Raw genomic sequence first — 20,644 nt, forward strand, 5'->3', positions numbered from 1 at the left:
AATCTGTTATTTTACAAATAAGAGGTTGTCACAGAAAAGAGGGGGGTCAACCTATTTTCCAGAGTAAAATAAGCACCTGTAGGCCAGACAAGGAATAATGGATGGAAAATGAACAAGGAGAGATTCAATCTAGAAATAAGGAGAAATTTTCTGACAGTGAAATCAATCAACCAATGGAACAGAAGTTGCCTTCAGACGTTGTGGGAGCTTCATCACTGGAAGCCTTCAAGAAGAGACTGGACTGCCATCTGTTAGAAATGGTGTAGGGTCTACTGCTTGAGCAGGGGGTTGGACTAGATGATCTACCAGGTCCCTTGCAGCTCTGTAATTCTATTCTAAATATCAAGCATTTTTATGCGTTCCCAGAATTATAATAGTTAATAAAGATATCCTCAAGTTGAACTTACCATAGTAATTGGATCTTCTATGTTAGAGGATATAATAGCATTATGGAAACATTTTACCACTGTCATTTTCAGGCCGGGGTGGGGGGGGTCATATTTCCCAAACTGTTCTACACTTTTGGGATTCCCAAGCTACTCCCTCCCTATGTACTAACCAGGGTTGATCCTGCTTAGCTTCTGAGATCAGCAAGGACAGCTGGAGGTTGCCACCTGCTAGATTAATTATTTAAAATGTTTTACAAAGCAACAGTTAAATTGGCTCCATAGATTCAAATCCAGTGAGCTGGCAGCCAATGCAGGTTCCTAAGTCATAGCTGCAGTCAGGACAAATTGCAAATGAGCAAGAAACAATGTTCTGTTCTATTTTCATATTAATTAATTGTTGTTTGCTTTTTTTAAAAACCCTATCCTCTCACATTTCCTGTTTCAGTACAGAATTATGAGGATTAAGATAGAAACTTGTATTACATCCTCATAAGGGAAATTTGACAAGAATGGCTGATTTGATCAAACTATTTCAAAATCAAGAAAAAAATCTAAGTGAGAAATCATATTACAAGTATAAATGGCTGTGTGGTATATGCATATCAGCACATATTGAAAGTGTCTGAATGATTATTGTTGAACCATGATTTGAATTCTGGTCAAATTCTTTGACAGGAAAAGGGAGAAATATGAAACTAGGAGGGAAAAAATATTCATACAGGTTTTTCCAGATGATAGCAAAACATTTTTAGCATTACTAAAGAACTAAAGATGCTCAATCCTAATTGCACACTTCTTAATTACTGCCAGGAGCATGCAAAAGCGTAACTATGAATATTTTTATTTATTTAGTAACCAAATGATCCAAAATGGGTAAAAATAGATTAAAACATCTTTGAAAAATAATTAAATCATTACTAGTGGGAAGGGAGTGAAACAAGAATCTGGATTCAGTGTTTCTGTATCTGTCTAGCAATAGCACAGACTTATATACCACTTCATAGTGCTTTTATAGCCCTCTCTAAGCAGCTTACAGAGTCAGCATATTGCCCCCAACAATCTGGGTCCTCATTTTACCCACCTCGGAAGGATGGGAGGCTGAGTCAACCTTGAGCCAGTGAGATTTGAACTGCTGAACTGCAGCTAGCAGTCAGCTGAAGTAGCCTGCAGTACTGCACTCTAACCACTGCACCACCTCGGTTCTCAACTAGAGTAGTTTTTGAAAGAGTCCTCAGGTATATTTTTTTGGAGTTATAATGGTTACTGATGCTTCAATAACCATACTTTCTGTGCATGTACTTTGTCCACAAAATTCTACGCCGGCATCAATATCAGTTCTCACACAATTCACACAAGATATGTGGATAGGACTCAGGATAAAAGGCAAGGAGAGAAGATACAGTAGGGATACATAGCCATCATACAAAAATAATGCCTACACATTAAACAAGCCAATAATACATGCCAAGCCTATGCTGCAACTATAACAAGAGTAATTAAAATTCATGTATGGTAAAACAGCTCTTTCAATTGCTGTACGGGAACAACAATGAAACGCAATGGTTAAGAAAGGACGTTGGTCTTACCTGAATGTCTATTTTCAGAGTGGGGGAGGGAATGGTCACACGTGGGTATTCTCAAAGCCTGATTGGTCCAAAGACTGAGAGTAAACGCTTAAATACTGGTGCCTTCCAGTCCTATCCCAGTTTCCTCGAAGGCGAACGGTAGAACTGAAACGACAAAAAACAAACACACAACAAAACCCCCGGGGACCACCCGGGCCCTCCCCTTGGCCCCGACAGAAAAAGCCTCAGGGCGGGTCGTGACCATTCCCTCCCCCACTCTGAAAATAGATGTTCAGGTAAGACCAACGTCCTTTTTCCAGAGGAGGGGGAGGGAATGGTCACACACGGGACATACCCAAGCTAAAGTCCCAGGGAGGGAGAACGAGAACCACTAGGGCCCAAGGGGAGCCTCAACCGCCACCCCCAGTGGACCCTTCAACCAAGGACGCACCCGCATACGCGAAGGCATTCAGACAATAACACCGGAGGAAGACGCCGGAGAAGCCAAGTGGCCGCACGACAGACGGCCCCAACGGGCCCACACGGCCCACGCTGCCGTGGTCGCGGCGCTCCTAGTAGACTGGGCCATGAACCCCGACGGGGCCGGCCTGCCGACCCGAAGCCCCGTAGGCTTCCGCAATGGCCTGACGCAGCCGATGCCAATGGTAGCCGAAGACACCCTCGAACCCAGCGACCCCGGCTAGAACGAAACAAACCAACAAGGCCCCGACCTACGGATCCCCCCTGTCCGCTGGAGATAGAACCGCAGGGCGTGGTGCACGTCCAACCGATGCCAGAGCCCCCCCTATCCTAGGAACGGGCCCGGGCCAGACCGGGCAGGACGAACTCCCGAGCCTAACGAAGGGAAGTGTTCACCTACGGGAAGAAGGTACGAGCAAGGCTAAGCACCGCCCCACCCTGTAGAGATGACAGGGGCGACCCCAGAACAGGGTGCCCAACTCCATATACACCGGGCGGAGACAACCGCCCCAAGGGAGACTGCAGATGAACATACCGAAGAGATTCAAAAGGGGCCCCCTTCAAGCCCTGAGCACAAGGGGAAGAACTCACGGGGAACCCGCGGACAGAGGGAGACCCAAGAAGCCGCCCCCTACAGAGAAGCTTGATCAGGGGAACCTGAGAGAGGGAAGAACCCCCACCCCCTCCAGGACCGAAAACAAAACCGCCACCGGGCGGCGCAACTCTTGTGGAGGTCCGTTTGCCAAGGCCCTTCCTTTAGGAAACCTGTGACATTAGGGAGAAAGGTGGCCCTGCTGGGCGAAGGCCAGGAGGATAACACCACCGGACGACACCCAGGTGGAACAGCAGCCGCGGGCCGTAAAAAGGTGCCGAGGCACCCCAAGTTGCGAGGGACCCCAGCGGCCAGGCCAGCCCCCCCAACAGCTGCCGGACAAGAGTCAGGGGACAGATGCAACCACAGGGACCGGGCGAAGCAGGACCCCCCCCCTGCTGCCAGGCCAACCCCTCCCACGGGAGCCTCCGCGAAGGGGCCACCAACAGCCGGACGAGGTCCGCGAACCAAGGGCCCTTGGCCATAAGGGCCCACCCCCACACCAGAACCCCCTATGCCACCCCCCTCTGGGGGGACCCGGAACCAGGGGGAAGGGAGGAACTCATACCGAAGGCCCGCAGGTCACCTTCCCCTGAGGGCGCTCGCGCCCTCCGCAGACTAGGACAGGAAACGGGTGAAACCCCGGGGAAGAATGGAACATGCGGGCGAGCGAATAGGCGCCCCAGAGGAGTGCTGAGCCGCCAACAGATCCGCTAAAAACCAACGACTGAGGGAGTAGGCCCGCTCCCTTGGCCAGAGCTGCCCGATGCAGCCGATCCACCAGGAGGCAGGGGAGCCCGGGGTGAGTCTCGACTCCGAGAACAACCGGCGTCCCACCGCCCAGACGTCCAGGGCCAGAGCAGCCCGGCAGAGAGCCGGAGAAGGGCCCCCCCTGACAGATGTGGGCCTCAGCGGTCACCGTGCCCAACGGGAAAGCATGCGATGCCCCAGCTCCGGGGCCTGAAGGTAACGCGGAGCCCGGCGGGCCGGCACTAGTTCCATCCCAATGATGAAGAGGTAAAGGTCCGAAAGCGACCACCTGCCCTGAGCCAACCGGGAGCCCACCAGGGCCCCCCCCCCCGAACAGGTCCGCGTCCGTGATGACGCATGCTCTGTCTGGCTCCTTGAATTTGAAGTCCCACCGAATGGCCTGGGCAGATACCACCCTGGCGAGACCCGGGCTACCCCCGGGAGGCGGAGGATCCGCAGAGAGGTGCACAGTCGCCCCCTTGACCAGGAACGAGGCCCCCCAGAAGAGGCCAAGGGCCCGGCTCGCGGGACTATCCCTGCGCAAGAATCATCTCGCCCAAAAAACTGAGATAGAGGGAGGACTGAAACCGAACGATGTCATTGAATGCCTTCCGCCAGCTGACGTAGGCCGTAGCAGAGCTCCCTGGACAGACTCATCCCCCCCCCGACATGGAGCCTATGACCGAAGCCAGGCGTGTGGAAGGGGAGAGGAGGCTGCTGGGGAAGCCCGCCGAGGAAAACGAGACTAGGAAGCTTCCAGAAAGGGTGCTAAATATCCGAAAGACCTGAATAGGATAGCCCCGCCTGAACCAGACACCGCCAAGGGAACATCGGAGCCCCCTTGATGGGGCGCGGACGAGCCGCCCGGGCCGCCAGGGCCTTCGCGAAGGCCCGGGGAGCGGAGTCCAGCCCAAAGGGAAGAGCTCTGTGGGAGGACCCCAGGAACCCGCGATGACCGGCCAGAATCGAGGTACGAAGATAGGCCTCTGTGAGGGCCACTGAGGCCAAGGAGCCCCCTGCCCGATACCCCGAAGGACGGAAAAGAGGGAGGACGCTCTCCTCGCCTGTGCACCAGAACGGTGCAGACGTGTGAGGACCTGCCAAGCCTTCCAGCCACCCGTTTGAACCATGGACAGGTGGGAGAAGCGTTCCAGGCCCCGTTCATCCAGAGGAACTGCCTGCACCGCCCGAGAAGAAGGGCGATGGTCTGAACCACCAGGCAGCGGCACCCCAGGCTCCAGGACGGAGGGAAAACCCCAAAGAGAGCCGGCGGGGTGGAGAGAATCCAACGCGGGAGCGAGGCAAACCGTGGCCTGACTAAAACAGGAGGCCGAGGTCGCAGATGGCATCTCACGCAGCGGCAATCAAGTGCACATCTAAGGAAGCTCAGCACGCCTGATGGATACCAGGGCAGCCACTGGAGACGCGACGGACGGCAACTGAACAGCCAAGGCAAGGGCCCATTTCACTCTAAGAGCCAGTGGCCAATGCCCCCAGTACAGAAGTCAGGGGAATGCGCCCACTGTATAGTCAGCGCCTCCCTAGCCAAGGGAGGAGCCGAAATCCCCTTCTAGTCCATGGCCGCGGCAGAAACGTCATCATGCCAGGATCCCTAGGTGGAGGAATCAAGGTCCCACCCCACCTAGTCATGTTCCGTGCCCTGCCCAAGGGCATTGCAAACAAGTCTGGGCCAGGAAGCCCAGAGAAATGGGCCCATCCAATGGGGCCACACCTCCGTCTCCAAGAAGGAATTGTTTACAGACCTGAGTAGGCCAGGATAGAACCCCTGGCAATCAGTAGAAATAGCCGCTGACCAAGGGAGGGGACATAGCCCAAAACTGGGTGCGGCCCAGACCTCCATGCCTGGAAGGAAGCGGGGAACAGATCCAATTCTCCGTACACCATAGGCAGAACCAGGCCCCTGGAGAGCCAACCTGCGCACGGGTTAGGACCCCCAGAAGCACCCTCCCAGGGATCCCCTGAGTGGGGGGGGGGAAGAGGGGGACCCCACTCCACCTGGAAAAAAAGGGGAAACCTGCCTGGGGAACCCAGGGCAAAGGAGGATTAAACCCCTAGGAGTGGATTGGGCCGAAAAGGACCTGAGGAGAGGCCAAACCCAGACCCTGGGATAAATGACAAAGGCCCACACATATAGATCTTATGCATATCCCCTGCCCTCTGTTAGGCCGCTTACAGAAACAGTTCTCATTTTGCTAACCTCTGAAGGATGGAAGGCTGAGCCAACCCTGAGTAGGCCAGGATAGAAACCCTGGCCGCCAGTAGAAATAGTGAACGAAGGAAGACTAATATTTCAAGCCATTTAGCTCCCATCAGCTAGCCATCCCTTACTGGCATTGAACTAAGGTCATTTTACATTTTAGGCAATATAAAAACCTCTAAGCCACAAACTCTGCTCCCGCAATATGCAGCCCCTCACCCCCTCCCACGAGAAGGGCTTCAGGGCAGAGGAAAAACATGGGGGGGGGAACACCCTCCCCCTCCCCCTGTGAAGGGCTTTCTCACCTCCCGCCAGGTCTGCCACCTGGCCCTGGGGAACATCCAAGCCCCACTCCATTACCCCACTTACACGTCCAGCCGGAAGGAATGGAGGATTCCAAGCCTCTGTAGGCCCCACCGGGACCTGGGCCTGCTGTCCCTGCTGCCCACCATGCCAAAGGAAAGTGACCGCACCAGCCACAATGGTCGTAGGTCAAAGCGCGATCCTCGCGCACGTGGCGACCAAGGCAACATGGCCGCCGGAACTCTTACTTCCGATCCAGCGGCTCTGCCAGCCGGCCGAAGGTCCGTGCTGAGGCAGGCAAGGTCGGGGGAGGCCACGCGGCCTCCAGGCACGCACCCCCTCCCCCAGGAACACTCGCAGCGGTCTGAGCCGAAAGGAGAACGCGGCAGTCGCCCGAATCAAACGGCGGCTCCGCAAGCGGCTCCCATGCACCTCGTGGCGCTGCTGCTGCATCTCCTGGCTGTTTAAAGGAGAAAGCAGCCTCTCCAGCAGCTGAAATAAGAGCTGGCACCCCCGCAATCCCGGGGGTAGGGCTGAGGCTCTGGGCCTGCAGGGGGAGGCAGCATGCCCCACAGGGCCCTCCCCAACTGCCCGGGGCAGTAAACTGTCCCTTGGGGCCACAGCTGCAGAATTTAGTAATTTAGAGTACCTTTTAAAAATGCCCAATTAAACCAAATGAGACCAAATTGGAATAAAAGTAAATCCTACCATGGGTTAATTCTTAACAGTTCTTGGACCAGAAAAGACTGAGAGGAAAACTGGGATAGGACTGGAAGGCACCAGTATTTAAGCGTTTACTCTCAGTCTTTGGACCAATCAGGCTTTGAGAATACCCACGTGTGACCATTCCCTCCCCCTCCTCTGGAAAATGAATATATTCTGGATATTCAAGAATAAATATACAGTAAAAGCATGTAGTGAGACATACATAAAAGGTTAGTACATGTATACAGTGTTGGACCTTGCTTCCACAAAATATCCCAGTTCCAGAGATAGGCAGAATCATGATAGAATGAAGATCTTATAGTTCAGTAAATAAACATATGATAGAAAAATATTTTACATACTGTGAAAATATTTTTTCACCTCACAGTGTGTGTAAATGGACTGAACCATTAGAACTACTGACCCCTTGATTCTTTGGTCCTCTCTATGTATGACTTAGAAAATATTAAAAGTATTTATCATTTGCCACTGTTACTGAAAATCAAAATAACTCCTGAATAATTAAATGTTTAGTCACTTATATGTTTACAGAGTTTTTCTAGTATAAAACCTGTGTTTGTTTGTTCATTTCATTTTCTTCCCTCTTAGTCCTGTTTGAAGAATTAACTTTAAAATAGTTCAGGTTTCATTCAGACTTTGGTTGCTTTTTGCTGCTGTTCAAAACTTTCTCTTGAAATTCCCATAAGTGGAAATTCAATTTTAATAGTACCATCAAAACTCTGCAATAAAAATAGACTGTTAATTCATCAACCTTCTATTCATGAGTCTCAGTCCATCACCCAGGCAAGGATGTGGCAGCATTTTTCTAAAAGACAGAAATCTAAAAGGATCAGAGCAAGACAAATTACACAGGGCAAATATGCCCAAGCCTGATAAGAGTTCCTCAGTGTGAATAAACATAATCCAGCAGGTAAGGAATTTAGATTCCCATTAACGCCCTTTGATTAACGAACTGCTCTGGCTTATGCATCTTTCTCCACTCTCCAGAAAAGGAATAATGCAATTTAATAAATACATACCCCTCCTCGCCCCGCCCCTGGAACTGTTGACCAGAAGAAACCTCTCCAATCAGGATCCTCAAATATATATGGTAGGATGCGGGTCAAGAGACGGCTGCAATTCAGGACAATCTGCTTTTCTTTCTCAGAGTGACAGCCACTCTCCGCACCCTGCACTAGTTTTTCCACAGCCTGGAGTGAATTAGAATAAAGCAAAAGACATGAACTATTGGTATGCAGGTAACAATTTTTTGCCCAGTGCCTCAGGTTTCTGAATGACTGACTAAAAACTTAATATCATGATGAATAGGCAATTGTTTTATATTGTTGCTAATGCCTTTTGGACATACTCTGGAAATCTATCATAAAAAGACAATCCCTCAGAAAGTGACAGCTTGATTCATGTGAGATTGCATGTATACTGCATATAATGCTTGAATGTGTGAAAGAGATAGAATTCTGAGATTTAAGCTATGACATCAAAACCTCATTTTCTAGCTTGTTCTAGGAAAAGTACTCTGAAGATTCGTTAAAGAGTTGAATCTCTGTAACAGAGGGGCTCTTACGATTTTGTAGATGAAACACATTGGTCCACATATAATTTAAATCTGGGAGAAAGAAGCAAAGAAATCGGAGACAATCTTGTCAGCATAGATACCTGTTTAGGGATATATGACTGAGATGCTTTTAATATCAGTGCTTTTCAGAAAACAGGATGCTGAGTGCAATATCTTTCCCACACAATTGTTCTAAAGTAATTTTCTAATAAATATTGCTTCTGTAGAATGCAATAATGTTTGTAGGAATATAATTCTGGAGGTAGGTAGAAAAACTCTAAATTTCCACACAAGCATATAAAGTTAGTCCAATCAATTGATTCTCCAGTTCAATTTATGGTAAACATCAGAGGTGGGCTGCTCCCGGTTTGGCTCGGATTGGACGAACTAGTAGTAGTGACTGCAGGAGTCTCCGCCTACTCACCTGGATGCTTCTGCGCATGCACAGAAGTGTCACATGCGAGCGCATGCAGGAGCGCACCCAAACCAGTAACAGAAAAATTGACAACCCAACTCTGATAAACATGAAAGGCAAATTTTAATAGTATCATCAAAACCGTGCAATAAAAACAGACTGTTCATTAATCAAGCTTCCATTCATGAGTCTCAGTCCATCACCTAGGCAAGGATGGGCAGCATTTTTTCTGCCATTTTTCTTCCTGTAACATGGGTTTTGTACACATTATTTGGAAACCTTACTACCATGTTTTGTAGCTGAATATAGAAATATTATTGAACCTTTGAGAAATGTGAAAAATATGAAATAAAAATATGAAGAAACTGAAGACAAATGTGAAGAAAAAAATATGGCTAAATCTAATTTACATTAACAATGATTGATTTTCAATTCCCATTTTTGCTTAAGATATACATATTAGGCAATCCCCATGAAATTAACTAAATGCTTATGCCACCCAATCTGGATTTGAAACAGGGTACAAGAAAATGGAGATTAACATTTTTCATTGTACTATTTTTCCACTGAAAATATACCCTCCTCCTTCTCCCAACTAAAAATAACAAGCTTCAGCATCAAAAAGTTTGGGAATGAGTTTCTACTGGAAAATGGTGACGGGGTACAAGGATTTAACAACTACTATCCTACATTGTGGTCCCAGTTGAAATCAGGAGCGCTACATGGCTCCTGTGCATTTCTATATAGGAAAAGTAAAACCCTAAGCATAGGATTTAGACATAAAATTGAAATCTCATTTAATTTGGTTAAAAGTGTAACAGGAATTTAATCTTGGTTGAAGATTATTCCTTTTTGCTAAATAAACCATACTGAATTAAGCAGGCAATTCTATAGCTCAGGGGTGGGAAATTAATTTTTCCAAGAGACCAAATGTGAAACTGGGACTGTTGTGGAGGGCCAAACCAATAGGGCCACCTGCATGGTCCTTGCTGTCACCACCACCGAAGGCTGGACAGGGACAGCCAAAGAGCAGGATGTGGCCCACGGGCCATAGACGGCCCAGACCTGCAATGGTTGAATTTCAACAGGAAAAAATATATGCTGAATCTTACCTTGTAACACAAAGTAGCCAAATTTGAAGGAGATTCTTCCCTCACAGCTCTGATTTCTGCAGCTGGAACTAGAGCAAAGACATCTTGGACTGAAGTAGCCGTATCTGCCCAGAACTGGTCCCAGAAGACATCGTCTGTGGCCTCTACGGGCTGAAAAACAAATAAAAATCAATTTGGGAAAACAAAAGCTATAAAATATTCATTTTGATATTCATTTATGATCAATATTCATACTGCTTAATATTTGATCTGATAAGTATGTCAAGCTACCTCAAGATAACTTCTGCAATATCTACTACAATATAAGGTTGAAAAATATTGTGTGTGTGTGTGTGTGTGTGTATGTATATGTATATGTATATGTATATGTATATGTATATGTATATGTATATGTATATGTATATGTTATACTGTAACATGAAGTATTCCAGATAGAATAAACATGAATGCATCATTAATATAATAAGTTACAATTGACTGCGGGGGAGAAGGGGGGGAAAATAATGCAAGGGTGTTAGTAAAAACTAAAAACAAGACAAATATCAGCTGTTTTTTTTAAAGAATAGATTTCCTATCAAAATGGCCCCTTGGGAAAATTAATGAGATACAACTTTATATGCATAGATAGAGCAATGTACAATTTTCTGCAAATTCACACTCAACTATGACTCAGGGACCACAAAATAGTTACAATTTCTTTTCAATTAGACAAAAGGTTGTCATCCTTTATAATAAAACTATTTAAAAGACATTTATTACATTGAACAGCTCAAGCACTCTAGTCATTATGGTTTAATGGAATGCATCCAATAAGCCAAAATATAAAACATATATTCTTTGCTTGATCTCTTTTCCCAGCATGATATAATAAGCATGCAAAAGCTCTTGACTAACTGCAGTTATTTGAAATAATCATGGCTTTGAATTGTATTTAGGGATGATGAGTGAGAAGGAAATGTATGTTTGTTTAATTTCCTGACTTACATTTTTCTGAAGTTATGCTGCTATAAAGATGGAGGCTTGTTTAAAAGTAGGGCAAAACTTGTTTTAAGAATTGGCTATGATGAAGGAAACTACCTTATCAAATAAGCAATATGTCATTAAAATAGAAATAGCAAAAGTAAAAGGAGGTAAGCAAAGTATAAACTAGTTGAGCAGGTTTGTGGCTCTACCAAGTCTGGACCTGGCCAAGAGGATTATTTTACATATTGAAAAGAAACGTATCCTCCTGATTTTAAGGAGTGGATTCAAGATACAAGCCTGGTATCAATTTTGGATAAGTCTTTAATACTAAAAATGGGAAGATGAAGCAATATACAATCAAGATTTAATGACAAATTGAAGGACTCAATCCCATATTGATTCTAAATAGTAATAGCAATTAGATTTATATACCTCTTCATAGTGCTTTATAGCATATTCTAAGCAGTTTACAGAGTCAGCATATTGTCCCCAGCAATCTGGGTCCTCATTTTACAAACCTCGTAAGGATAGAAGACTGAGTTAACCTTGAGCAGGTTAGGATCAAACTCTTGGCAGTGGGCAGAATTAGCCTGCAATGCTGCATTCTAACCAGTTGTTTCACTTTTCAATTACTTTTAACCTATTTTAATTACTGTTATATATGAGGGTTTTTTTAATTATATAAGCCCTCATATATAACAGTAATTGGTTGGTGTTTTAGTTGCTTGTATTTCAAATTTAATGCCTCCTCTTCAAAAGTTTAAAAATAGAAAAGCAGCAGGCCCTACTGTGACTTTGTTTTTCTGCATATTTCCAGTCCTTATGCCAATGACTGACTGCTTCTGCCACCATCCTCAAACTATAAAATAGGTCCCTTTAAATTCCTTACCAGTAGACATTTAGTCACAGGTGATTGCTTTAATACAAGAAGTATTTGCACATTTAGCCAATGGATAACACAACAAATCTGCATTCAGTACTTCTCATGAGAAAGGAGAGGAAGGGTGAGACATTTGAGATAAGCTGAGCACAAAAACACACATATAAAAGGATCAGGTATTTTTATAGGTCATCTCTGAAAGTTACAGGAGAACAAAATGGAATGGAATGGAATTCAAGTTAGTGGCTCTCAATTTTGTCAAAATAACCACTGTACAATAAGTATTATTACAATAATTGGGGAGAACTATATTCCTTAAATATATCCATTTCTTGACATATATATTAGCTAACATGTTTTCAAAGGACTGTTTTCAGTACAACCTTGAAGCAAATTGTAAAATGATAACTTAGTGAGGGCAATCTCAAACAATTTAGACATTATACTGAACAGAAAAGTTTGGTTTGGTGAAGATACTATAGTAGTTCTTCACTGCATAGTCTTTCCTTGGGCATAAATGTTTGCTTTCTATTGCGATGAACTGTAAACAATAAAATCACAAATGTTAGATTTATCCAACTTTATTTTCCAAATCCCAATGCAGAAAAAATGGTTGATTAGTTTTTTTGATCAAATTTAATTTGAAATCAACAAGATGTGCTATTAGAAGACCAAAATCTGAAAGAGTAAGAAGGATTTGAAACAGAAATGGAGCAGAACAACTCATTAGTTTCTGCCAATACAATGATTTCTTCATTGCTAACACAATCTTCAAACAACCCAAACTGACATTTATTTATATCAACTATATTATTGGCACAGGTGATGGAACAGCTCAGTTATAAAAGCAAAAGTATGTCTGGGGCCTGACTATACAATGGATTATAAACTGATTTTATGCAAGTTCCAAGTTAAGCTAAAGTGGAAGAACAAAGACAACAAATTTCCACCAAGAACATCAGAAATAGTTTTGAAGTCCTGGACTTCATTGATAACGAACTAGGGGGACTATGGCATAGAATCAAAGTAGTTGTTCAAGGATGGATGTGATATGAGACTATCAAAGATTAAGAAACAGAAGAAAACAAACTGGATGTTAGAACAGATAGAGGAAATTGAAGAGAAGGAGGAGTAGAAAAAAATAAAACTTCAGATAAGAACTTTTTTAAAAGCAGAATGCTATTATAAGAGATACGAAACAGTACAGTAACATCTGTGAAGACAACAAAAATAGAAACAGACAGGAAAAATAAGCATATCTTTTAACAGTTCTCCAAATTCAAGAGATTCCAACCAGAAATTGACACAGTAAAACACCCCAAGGATCAGACATTAATTCATTCAAAGACACTACAGAAATCAACATCCATTAAACCTAGTGGAAAGATAGTCAGATATTCCCATAACTGCAAATATCAAAAACCTCCAGAAAATTTCTTGTGATGTTCTATGGAAATGAAAGCTGGACTTTGATGAGGCAGGATGGAAAATATGCTTTTGAACTCTGGCTTGGAGAAGACCTCTAAGAATAACATTGATAGTCAAGGAAACAAACAAAAAATGAATCTTAGAACAAACCAATCCAGAGTTCTTTGAGGCCCAAAAACCAGGTTTGAATTACCATGACTGGGATAATTATGTGAAGACCACATCCATAATGTTGGAAAAGATAGATGGAAAAAAGATGACCAGCAACAAGCTGAATGGACTAAATTACAGTGCCAGTGAATGCACTATTGGAAGGCCTGAAGGGTTAGGTTAGAGAGGACAAATCATCCAGAAGTGTATGTATCTGGTTGCTAGGATTCAATGCCATTCTAATGGCAGATAATCTCTCACCAAAGCCAGCTGAGCCAGGACATTTCTCTAAATTACATGTACCAAAATATAACAGCTACAGCTGTTGCATCTAAAGCCACCATTCAATAAAACTATGGAAGATATAGGAAGCATATTTTATATATCTGTGAACACTGAAAATGAAGAAATGCTTTAAATTTCAGTTTAGATGCAAATTAACTTTAGTGTCTCATTAAAGCAGACATGTTTTAGACCTACATGTGATTGTGGGGGGAGTCAATCTGCTTTCATGAATAACAGAGAGGTAAGTGAGGTAAATTTGTTCTTCAGAAACATTTTCAAACACTAATAATGTGTAGCATAATCCTATACATGTCTACTCAGAGCCTAATGAAGTTATTTCTAGCTGAGTAGATAGCAGTGACTTTTTGTGAAGAAAAGGTTTAAGTAAACAGTGTTATATGAAATTAAATACAGTAATCAAAGATGGGTTTGGAAAATACCAAGGATTCTGTTTTTCAGATATTTTTAGGTAACCTTCACCTTGTTTACTCAGCAAGTCTAGAGTGAGAAGTGTTCTGTTAAACACAGGTATTATCAGTAGCAAGAACATTTATTACCTAGATTTAGCTAGTTTTTCGTGTTCTTGCTCTAGTTATTAATGATCTAATTACTTCTGGATTGCACTGCTATAATAGACTCTGCAAGCACTCACCTTGCAACAACTACAATCAACGAATAACACTGCAACCAAAGTACTGGTACTAATTCATATCAGACCTCCAGAATATGTGGTAGCAATCTTGCTTGACCTGCACAGCCTGCTAGTTGGCTTGTGAACTCAATTTAACATTCTGGTTTAACCTCTAATGATCTTAAAGGTTTTGGGCTACGACTAATTTATTTGTCTACTATTGCTTTTATATCTTGCTTAAGGTGACCAGACGTCCCGCTTTTGGCGGGACACACCCGCTTTCCAACGCACTTTCCCGCGTCCCGCCCGCCTTTTTAAAAGGCACGCTTTTTTTGGCGCTGGCAACTCCCGCCCATCAGCTGCTAGCTTGCTGGGCTGGCTCATCGTTCTGTTCTCTATCAGATGAGCCAGCCCAGCAAGCTAGCAGCTGATGGGCGGGAGCTGCGAGCGCCAAAAAAAGCGTGCTTTTAGCCTTTTACCTACTACCTACAAATTTAAGCCAGCCCAGCCTCCCGCTCACTGATTGGATTGGCCTGGACTCCAGCCAATCAGTGAGCTGGCTGGGATGGGAAATTTTCAGCACGCTTGCGCGAGTTTCCATTTCCTTTCTACAAAAGACGAAAGAGGTTGCAGCTGCGCTGACTGGTGAGTAATCTAATTCTAATCGAATTTTCCGCTCGCCGCGGCAGGAGGAGAGGGTGGGGGCAGCTGCAGCCGCCCGCGGCCGGTTCAGGGGCTCCTGCCGCCCGGCAGAAGCCCCTGAACCGCGTGCGGGCGGCTGCCCCCTCCTCCTCCCTGTCCTCCTGCGGCCGCGAGGAGTAGTCCGTTCGTGCAGAAATTGATTGCCCACCCCGGCTGAGTGAATTGGGATCGCCTGCGGCCGTGAGGAGTCCTCGCGGCCGCAGGCGATCCCAATTGAATTCACTCAGCCGGGGTGGGCAATTTCTGCACGAACGGAGTATTCCTCGTGGCCGCAGGCGATCCCAATTCACTCAGCCGGGGCGGGCAATTCGTGCAGAAATTGCCCGCCCTGGCTGAGTGAATTGGGATCGCCTGCGGCCGCGAGGAATACTCTGTTCGTGCAGGAGTCCTCGCGGCCGCAGGCGATCCCAATTGAATTCACTCTGTGCGGGCGGCTCGGCTGCCCCCTCCTCCTCCCTGTCCTCCTGCGGCCGCGAGGAGTAGTCCGTTCGTGCAGAAATTGCCCGCCCTGGCTGAGTGAATTGGGATCGCCTGCGGCCGCGAGGAGTCCATTTGTGCAGGGGTCCTCGCGGCCGCAGGCGATCCCAATTAAATTCACTCTGTGCGGGCGGCAGGCGCTGCGCCCACGAGGAGCTGCCTCTTCGTGAATGGGATCGCCGCCTCCGAGAGCATGGGCGCAGCGGCTGCCGCCCGCACAGAACGTCGTGTGGGGGTCCCGCCGCCCGGAAAGTTATGGAAAGTTATCTGCGGGCGGCGTCCGTTCGTGATAGGGATGTTTCGCTGAATGGCGGCTGAGGGGCACGCTAAAGTGCCAGCATGAGTTTGAAGGGCTGGCTTGCCGCTTGCCTTCCACTTCGGCCCGCGCGGAAGGCAATCCAGCCCTTTCAAAGTCATGCCGGCAGTTTAGAACTCGCCCGCAATTCAGCGAAAGATGTTTCGCTGAATGGCAGCTGAGGGGCGCGCTAAAGTGCCAGCATGAGTTTGAAGGGCTGGCTTGCCGCTTGCCTTCCACTTCGGCCCGCGCGGAAGGCAATCCAGCCCTTTCAAAGTCATGCCGGCAGTTTAGAACTCGCCCGCAATTCAGCGAAAGATGTTTCGCTGAATGGCAGCTGAGGGGCACGCTAAAGTGCCAGCATGAGTTTGAAGGGCTGGCTTGCCACTTGCCTTCCACTTCGGCCCGCGCGGAAGGCAATCCAGCCCTTTCAAAGTCATGCCGGCAGTTTAGAACTCGCCCGCAATTCAGCGAAAGATGTTTCGCTGAATGGCAGCTGAGGGGCACGCTAAAGTGCCAGCATGAGTCTGAAGGGCTGGCTTGCCGCTTGCCTTCCACTTCGGCCCGCGCGGAAGGCAATCCAGCCCTTTCAAAGTCATGCCGGCAGTTTAGAACTCGCCCGCAATTCAGCGAAAGATGTTTCGCTGACTGGCAGCTGAGGGGCACGCTAAAGTGCCAGCATGAGTTTGAAGGGCTGGCTTGCCGCTTGCCTTCCACTTCGGCCCGCGCGGAAGGCAATCCAGCCCTTTCAAAGTCATGCCGGCAGTTTAGAACTCGCCCGCAATTCAGCGAAAGATGTTTCGCTGAATGGCAGCTGAGGGGCATGCTAAAGTGCCAGCATGAGTTTGAAGGGCTGGCTTGCCGCTTGCCTTCCACTTCGGCCCGCGCGGAAGGCAATCCAGCCCTTTCAAAGTCATGCCGGCAGTTTAGAACTTGCCCGTCATTCAGCGAAACATGACTTTGAAGTGCTGGCTTGCTTGCCGCGTTTCCCCGGAGCGCTCGGACTCCTTCTCTGGGCAGAGTTGGAGCCTATCCTCCACCTCCTCCCAACGGAGGGGCGCCCTAAAAAAAAAAAAGGAGCCAAGCCGTTCCAAAGATGTGAAGGGAAGCAACCAGATCGCAGCGAGGAGAAGGAGGAGGAAGTAAATACAAGTATAATAAATACAAGTATTTATTATACTTGTATTTATTATACTGTGGATTTGGTCTGCATCAACCTGCCGCCTCCCCTCACCAGGCAAATCGCGGTGAAAACTCTGGGTGAGTCTCTGCGGAGAGCTTGGCGGGCAGCTGGCTGGACTTCTAAGAGGTGGGGGGGAGGAGCGGCAGCTCCTTGAAATGGAAAAAGGCTTGCTTCCCCCTCCCCAATGAGACGCCTTCCACGATAATAGGAGAGGAGAGCTAAGAGAACAGGGCGGGGGTTGGGAGAAGGCATGGGACCGGGCTCGGATTTGCCATTTGAGAGAGAGAGAGAGAGAGAGGAAGGGGGAGAACACGAGTGTGTGTATCCCTCCTTCCTTCAGCCCAACACTCTAGCCCGGCTTGGCTCCCGCTTCGTCTGTCCTGCCTCTTCGCTTCTCTGTTCGATTGTTGAAAGTGGGAGCCAAACCGGGTCATTCCTTCCAAGAGGCAAGTTTCCGTTCTCTTAGCTACGTTCTGCCTTGTGATTGCTGTCTCCAGGCTCTCCTCTCCTATTATCATGGAAGGTGTCTCATTTGGGGGAGGGGGGGCAGGCCTTTCTCCATTCAACAGATCCAATATACAGAGTTTTATTTTTGGCCCTAAAAATATTGTCACTGAGGATGACAGAAATTTCTTCATCATTGCTATTGGCTTCAAGTAGCAAATAATTAAACATGGTTTTTAGTGTACTTAGTTAGCTATCTGCTTTTTAACATTACATGGTATCAGTTTCAAGAATGCATGCAATCCTGAAAATTTGTAACAAACTTGTTGAAGGGCCTATGAAATATTTTCTAGTTTAGTGTAGAATAAGTATTCTTAATAAAAGAAAAAGTCATTTTTATTTAATCAATTGCATTCCTGTTTATAATGGCATTAATTAACTAAACTGGAAATAAATCTATGTTTTGCTAGAGTTTTAAAATTAAAAAACCTTACATTTTGTTGCTATTATTTTAATCAGAGTTTTGCCAAGTGAAATTATATAATGGTTCCTCATGTCTCTGTAATTTTCTAAATCTCATCCAGAAGTACCACAGAATCTGGCATTTTCAGCAGAATGAAGCTGATGCTAATAAAACATCCTGATTTTTGGTGAAAGGATGGAAAGAGGAAGGAAGGAGGAAGAGAGATCTAAAGAGCAGAAAGACAGAAGGCAGATAGGCAAGAGGAAGGAAGGAAGGAGAAAGAATGGAAAGGAAGGAAGGCTAGAAGGAAGAAAGAGGGAGGGAGGGAGGGAGGGAGGGAAGGTGAAAGGAGGAAGGAAGGAAGGGTACTTCCACTTGTAGGCCTGGGACTGAATGCAGGAGGAGTCTCTCCATAGGATCAGCTGCTCCTCTGATCATGGTCTATGAAAATGTTACTGCCTGCCTGATGCAAATTTAGACAGATGGTGCTTTGGGCTGCCCCTCAAATCCCCCCTTTACTCCTCCCCCTGTAGAATTCAGCCCCCTGAGTTTTGCCTTTGAGGGGCATGTGTGGTTATGGCGGATGGCAGAGTCAGCTGGAGGTTGAGAGGGGATTGGGGCTTTTGTCCGCCTGTGGAGTTCTCCCCATGGACAGGATGGGATGTTGGCATGAAAGGGATCCGGGCACAATCTCACCTGTTCCAAGTAAAGTTGCCTTTTGCAATTGGCTACCGGTAATCCTCGACTTACGACCAGGATTGATCCCCCAATTTCTGTTGCTAAGGGAGACGTTTGTTAAATGATTTTTGCCTCATTTTGCGACCTTTTATTGCCACGTTAAGTGAACCATGGTGGTTGTTAAGTCAGGAACATGGCTGTTTAGTGACCAAAATTACAATGGCATTGAAAAAAGTGACTGATGACCATTTTTCACACTTAGCGACCATTTTCACACTTAGCGACCGTTGTGGCATCCTCATGGTTACGCGATCAAAATGTTGATGTTTGGCAACAGATTCGTATTTCTGATGATAGTTTGAAATGGTGACAGTATAAATTATTGCTGGTGTAATACTTAACAATGGTTTTTAAGGATTTCTTTTATTTATAGAATACCTTTTTTATTATTTTGGGGGGATTTTTACTTTTAAATTGTTTATAAAATGTATTTACTACAAGAAATGTTCCTTTTTGCAAATGTGATCTTTGCAAATCTTTGTGATGCAATATGTTCAGACCAGGTTTATGTGTCTCAAAGTGGCTGCTATTCTATGGGCAGGCCAGGTTGGTGCAAGGCAGCTTTGCCAGATTTGGTGTGTTTCACCCTCATTGAATTTTATATCGTATAAAGAATGGAAGGAGGAAGGAAGAGAAAAAAGGAGGAAGGGAGTGAGTGAGGAAAGAAGAGGATGGAAGGAGGGAGGAAGGAAGGAAGAGAGGGAAAGAGCAGAAGACAGATAAGGTGAAGGTAGATCAGCAAGAGGAATGAAGGAAGAAGTGAGGAGTCTCGAGGAGGGGGAAAACATTTAGTGACCAAAGTTACAATGTCATTGAAAAAAGTGACTGATGACCATTTTTCACACTTAGCGACCGTTGCGACCATTTTTCACACTTAGCGACCATTGCGACCATTTTTCACACTTAGCGACCGTTGCAGCATCCTCATGGTCACGTGATCAAAATTTTGTTTGGCAACAGATTCGTATTTATGCTGGTTTCAGTGTCCTGGGGTGACCTTTTGACAAAAAAATTTTTTTTAATCAAGCCCCCCCCCCCCCCCCCCCGGTCAAGGGTGTCCCTCTTTTCCAATCTGAAAATCTGGTCACCTTAATCTTGCTGCAATCATATTCTGCCTCTTGGTGGCTCACAATATGGGGGGGGGGGGAACAACAATTAAAACACAAAATATACATCACAGATAACATACCAAAGCTACATTGGAAAACAAATGAACTACTCATAGGTTCAAGAGAACAGGGGAAAAAGTACCTTCAAGCATCTGTGTCTTTGAACATCTGAAAATGAGGATAACTAGCTGCTTCTTCCAGCATAATCAAAGGGGTTGGACCTATCCATCCTGAAGATAACCTGGATCCAAGCCACCAAGGCTTTATTGAATGATTTTTAAAAAATTCACCTGAAAGCTGATAGGAAGCCAATGCAAGGCTGCAAAATAAGAGTGATATGCCCAGCAGGCATCTGGGAGCACCGAAGCTACTACACTGTGTGTCAATTGAAGAACTTCCAAGTAGTTTTTAAAGGCAGCGTGTTGCAGTAATCTATATAGATGGCAATGACCTGGGTTCTTATGAACTATCCTCTTCCCTACATTCCTTTCATTTCACTGGAAGCCAATATTCAAATCTTATCCCAGGGAGTAACACCTCAAATTAGAACCTTTGCTGTGTGGCATTTGATTCATGGAATGCCTTAAGATGTATCTTAAATTTTGTTATTTAAAAACTGATAAGCAAGGGTACTCAGTAAGACATTGCCTGACATTCATCTCTGTGTAGCAGCTTATCTTTATGACCTTGTTTTCTCAGAAATATTTTATTATCTAATATTAGTTTCTCATGGTTGCTTTAACCAACCAAACAATCAGGAGGCTATTTTGCTGTACATTTACGGTAATATT

General features: G+C 45.8%; 1 protein-coding gene across 1 annotated transcript in view; it reads right to left on the minus strand.

Moving 5' to 3' along the window:
• Positions 1 to 20,644, minus strand: part of HID1 (HID1 domain containing) — a 68,928-nt gene that overhangs the window by 38,632 nt on the left and 9,652 nt on the right. Inside the window, exons 2-3 of the mRNA XM_032210836.1 lie at positions 10,106 to 10,255; positions 8,043 to 8,213 (exon numbers count right to left, since the gene is read on the minus strand). Coding sequence (XP_032066727.1) covers positions 8,043 to 8,213; positions 10,106 to 10,255 — 321 coding nt within the window. The remainder of the gene's footprint in view (positions 1 to 8,042; positions 8,214 to 10,105; positions 10,256 to 20,644) is intronic.

This window comes from Thamnophis elegans, chromosome 2 (assembly GCF_009769535.1).
Source record: "Thamnophis elegans isolate rThaEle1 chromosome 2, rThaEle1.pri, whole genome shotgun sequence".
NCBI classification, from domain to species: Eukaryota; Metazoa; Chordata; class Lepidosauria; order Squamata; family Colubridae; genus Thamnophis; species Thamnophis elegans.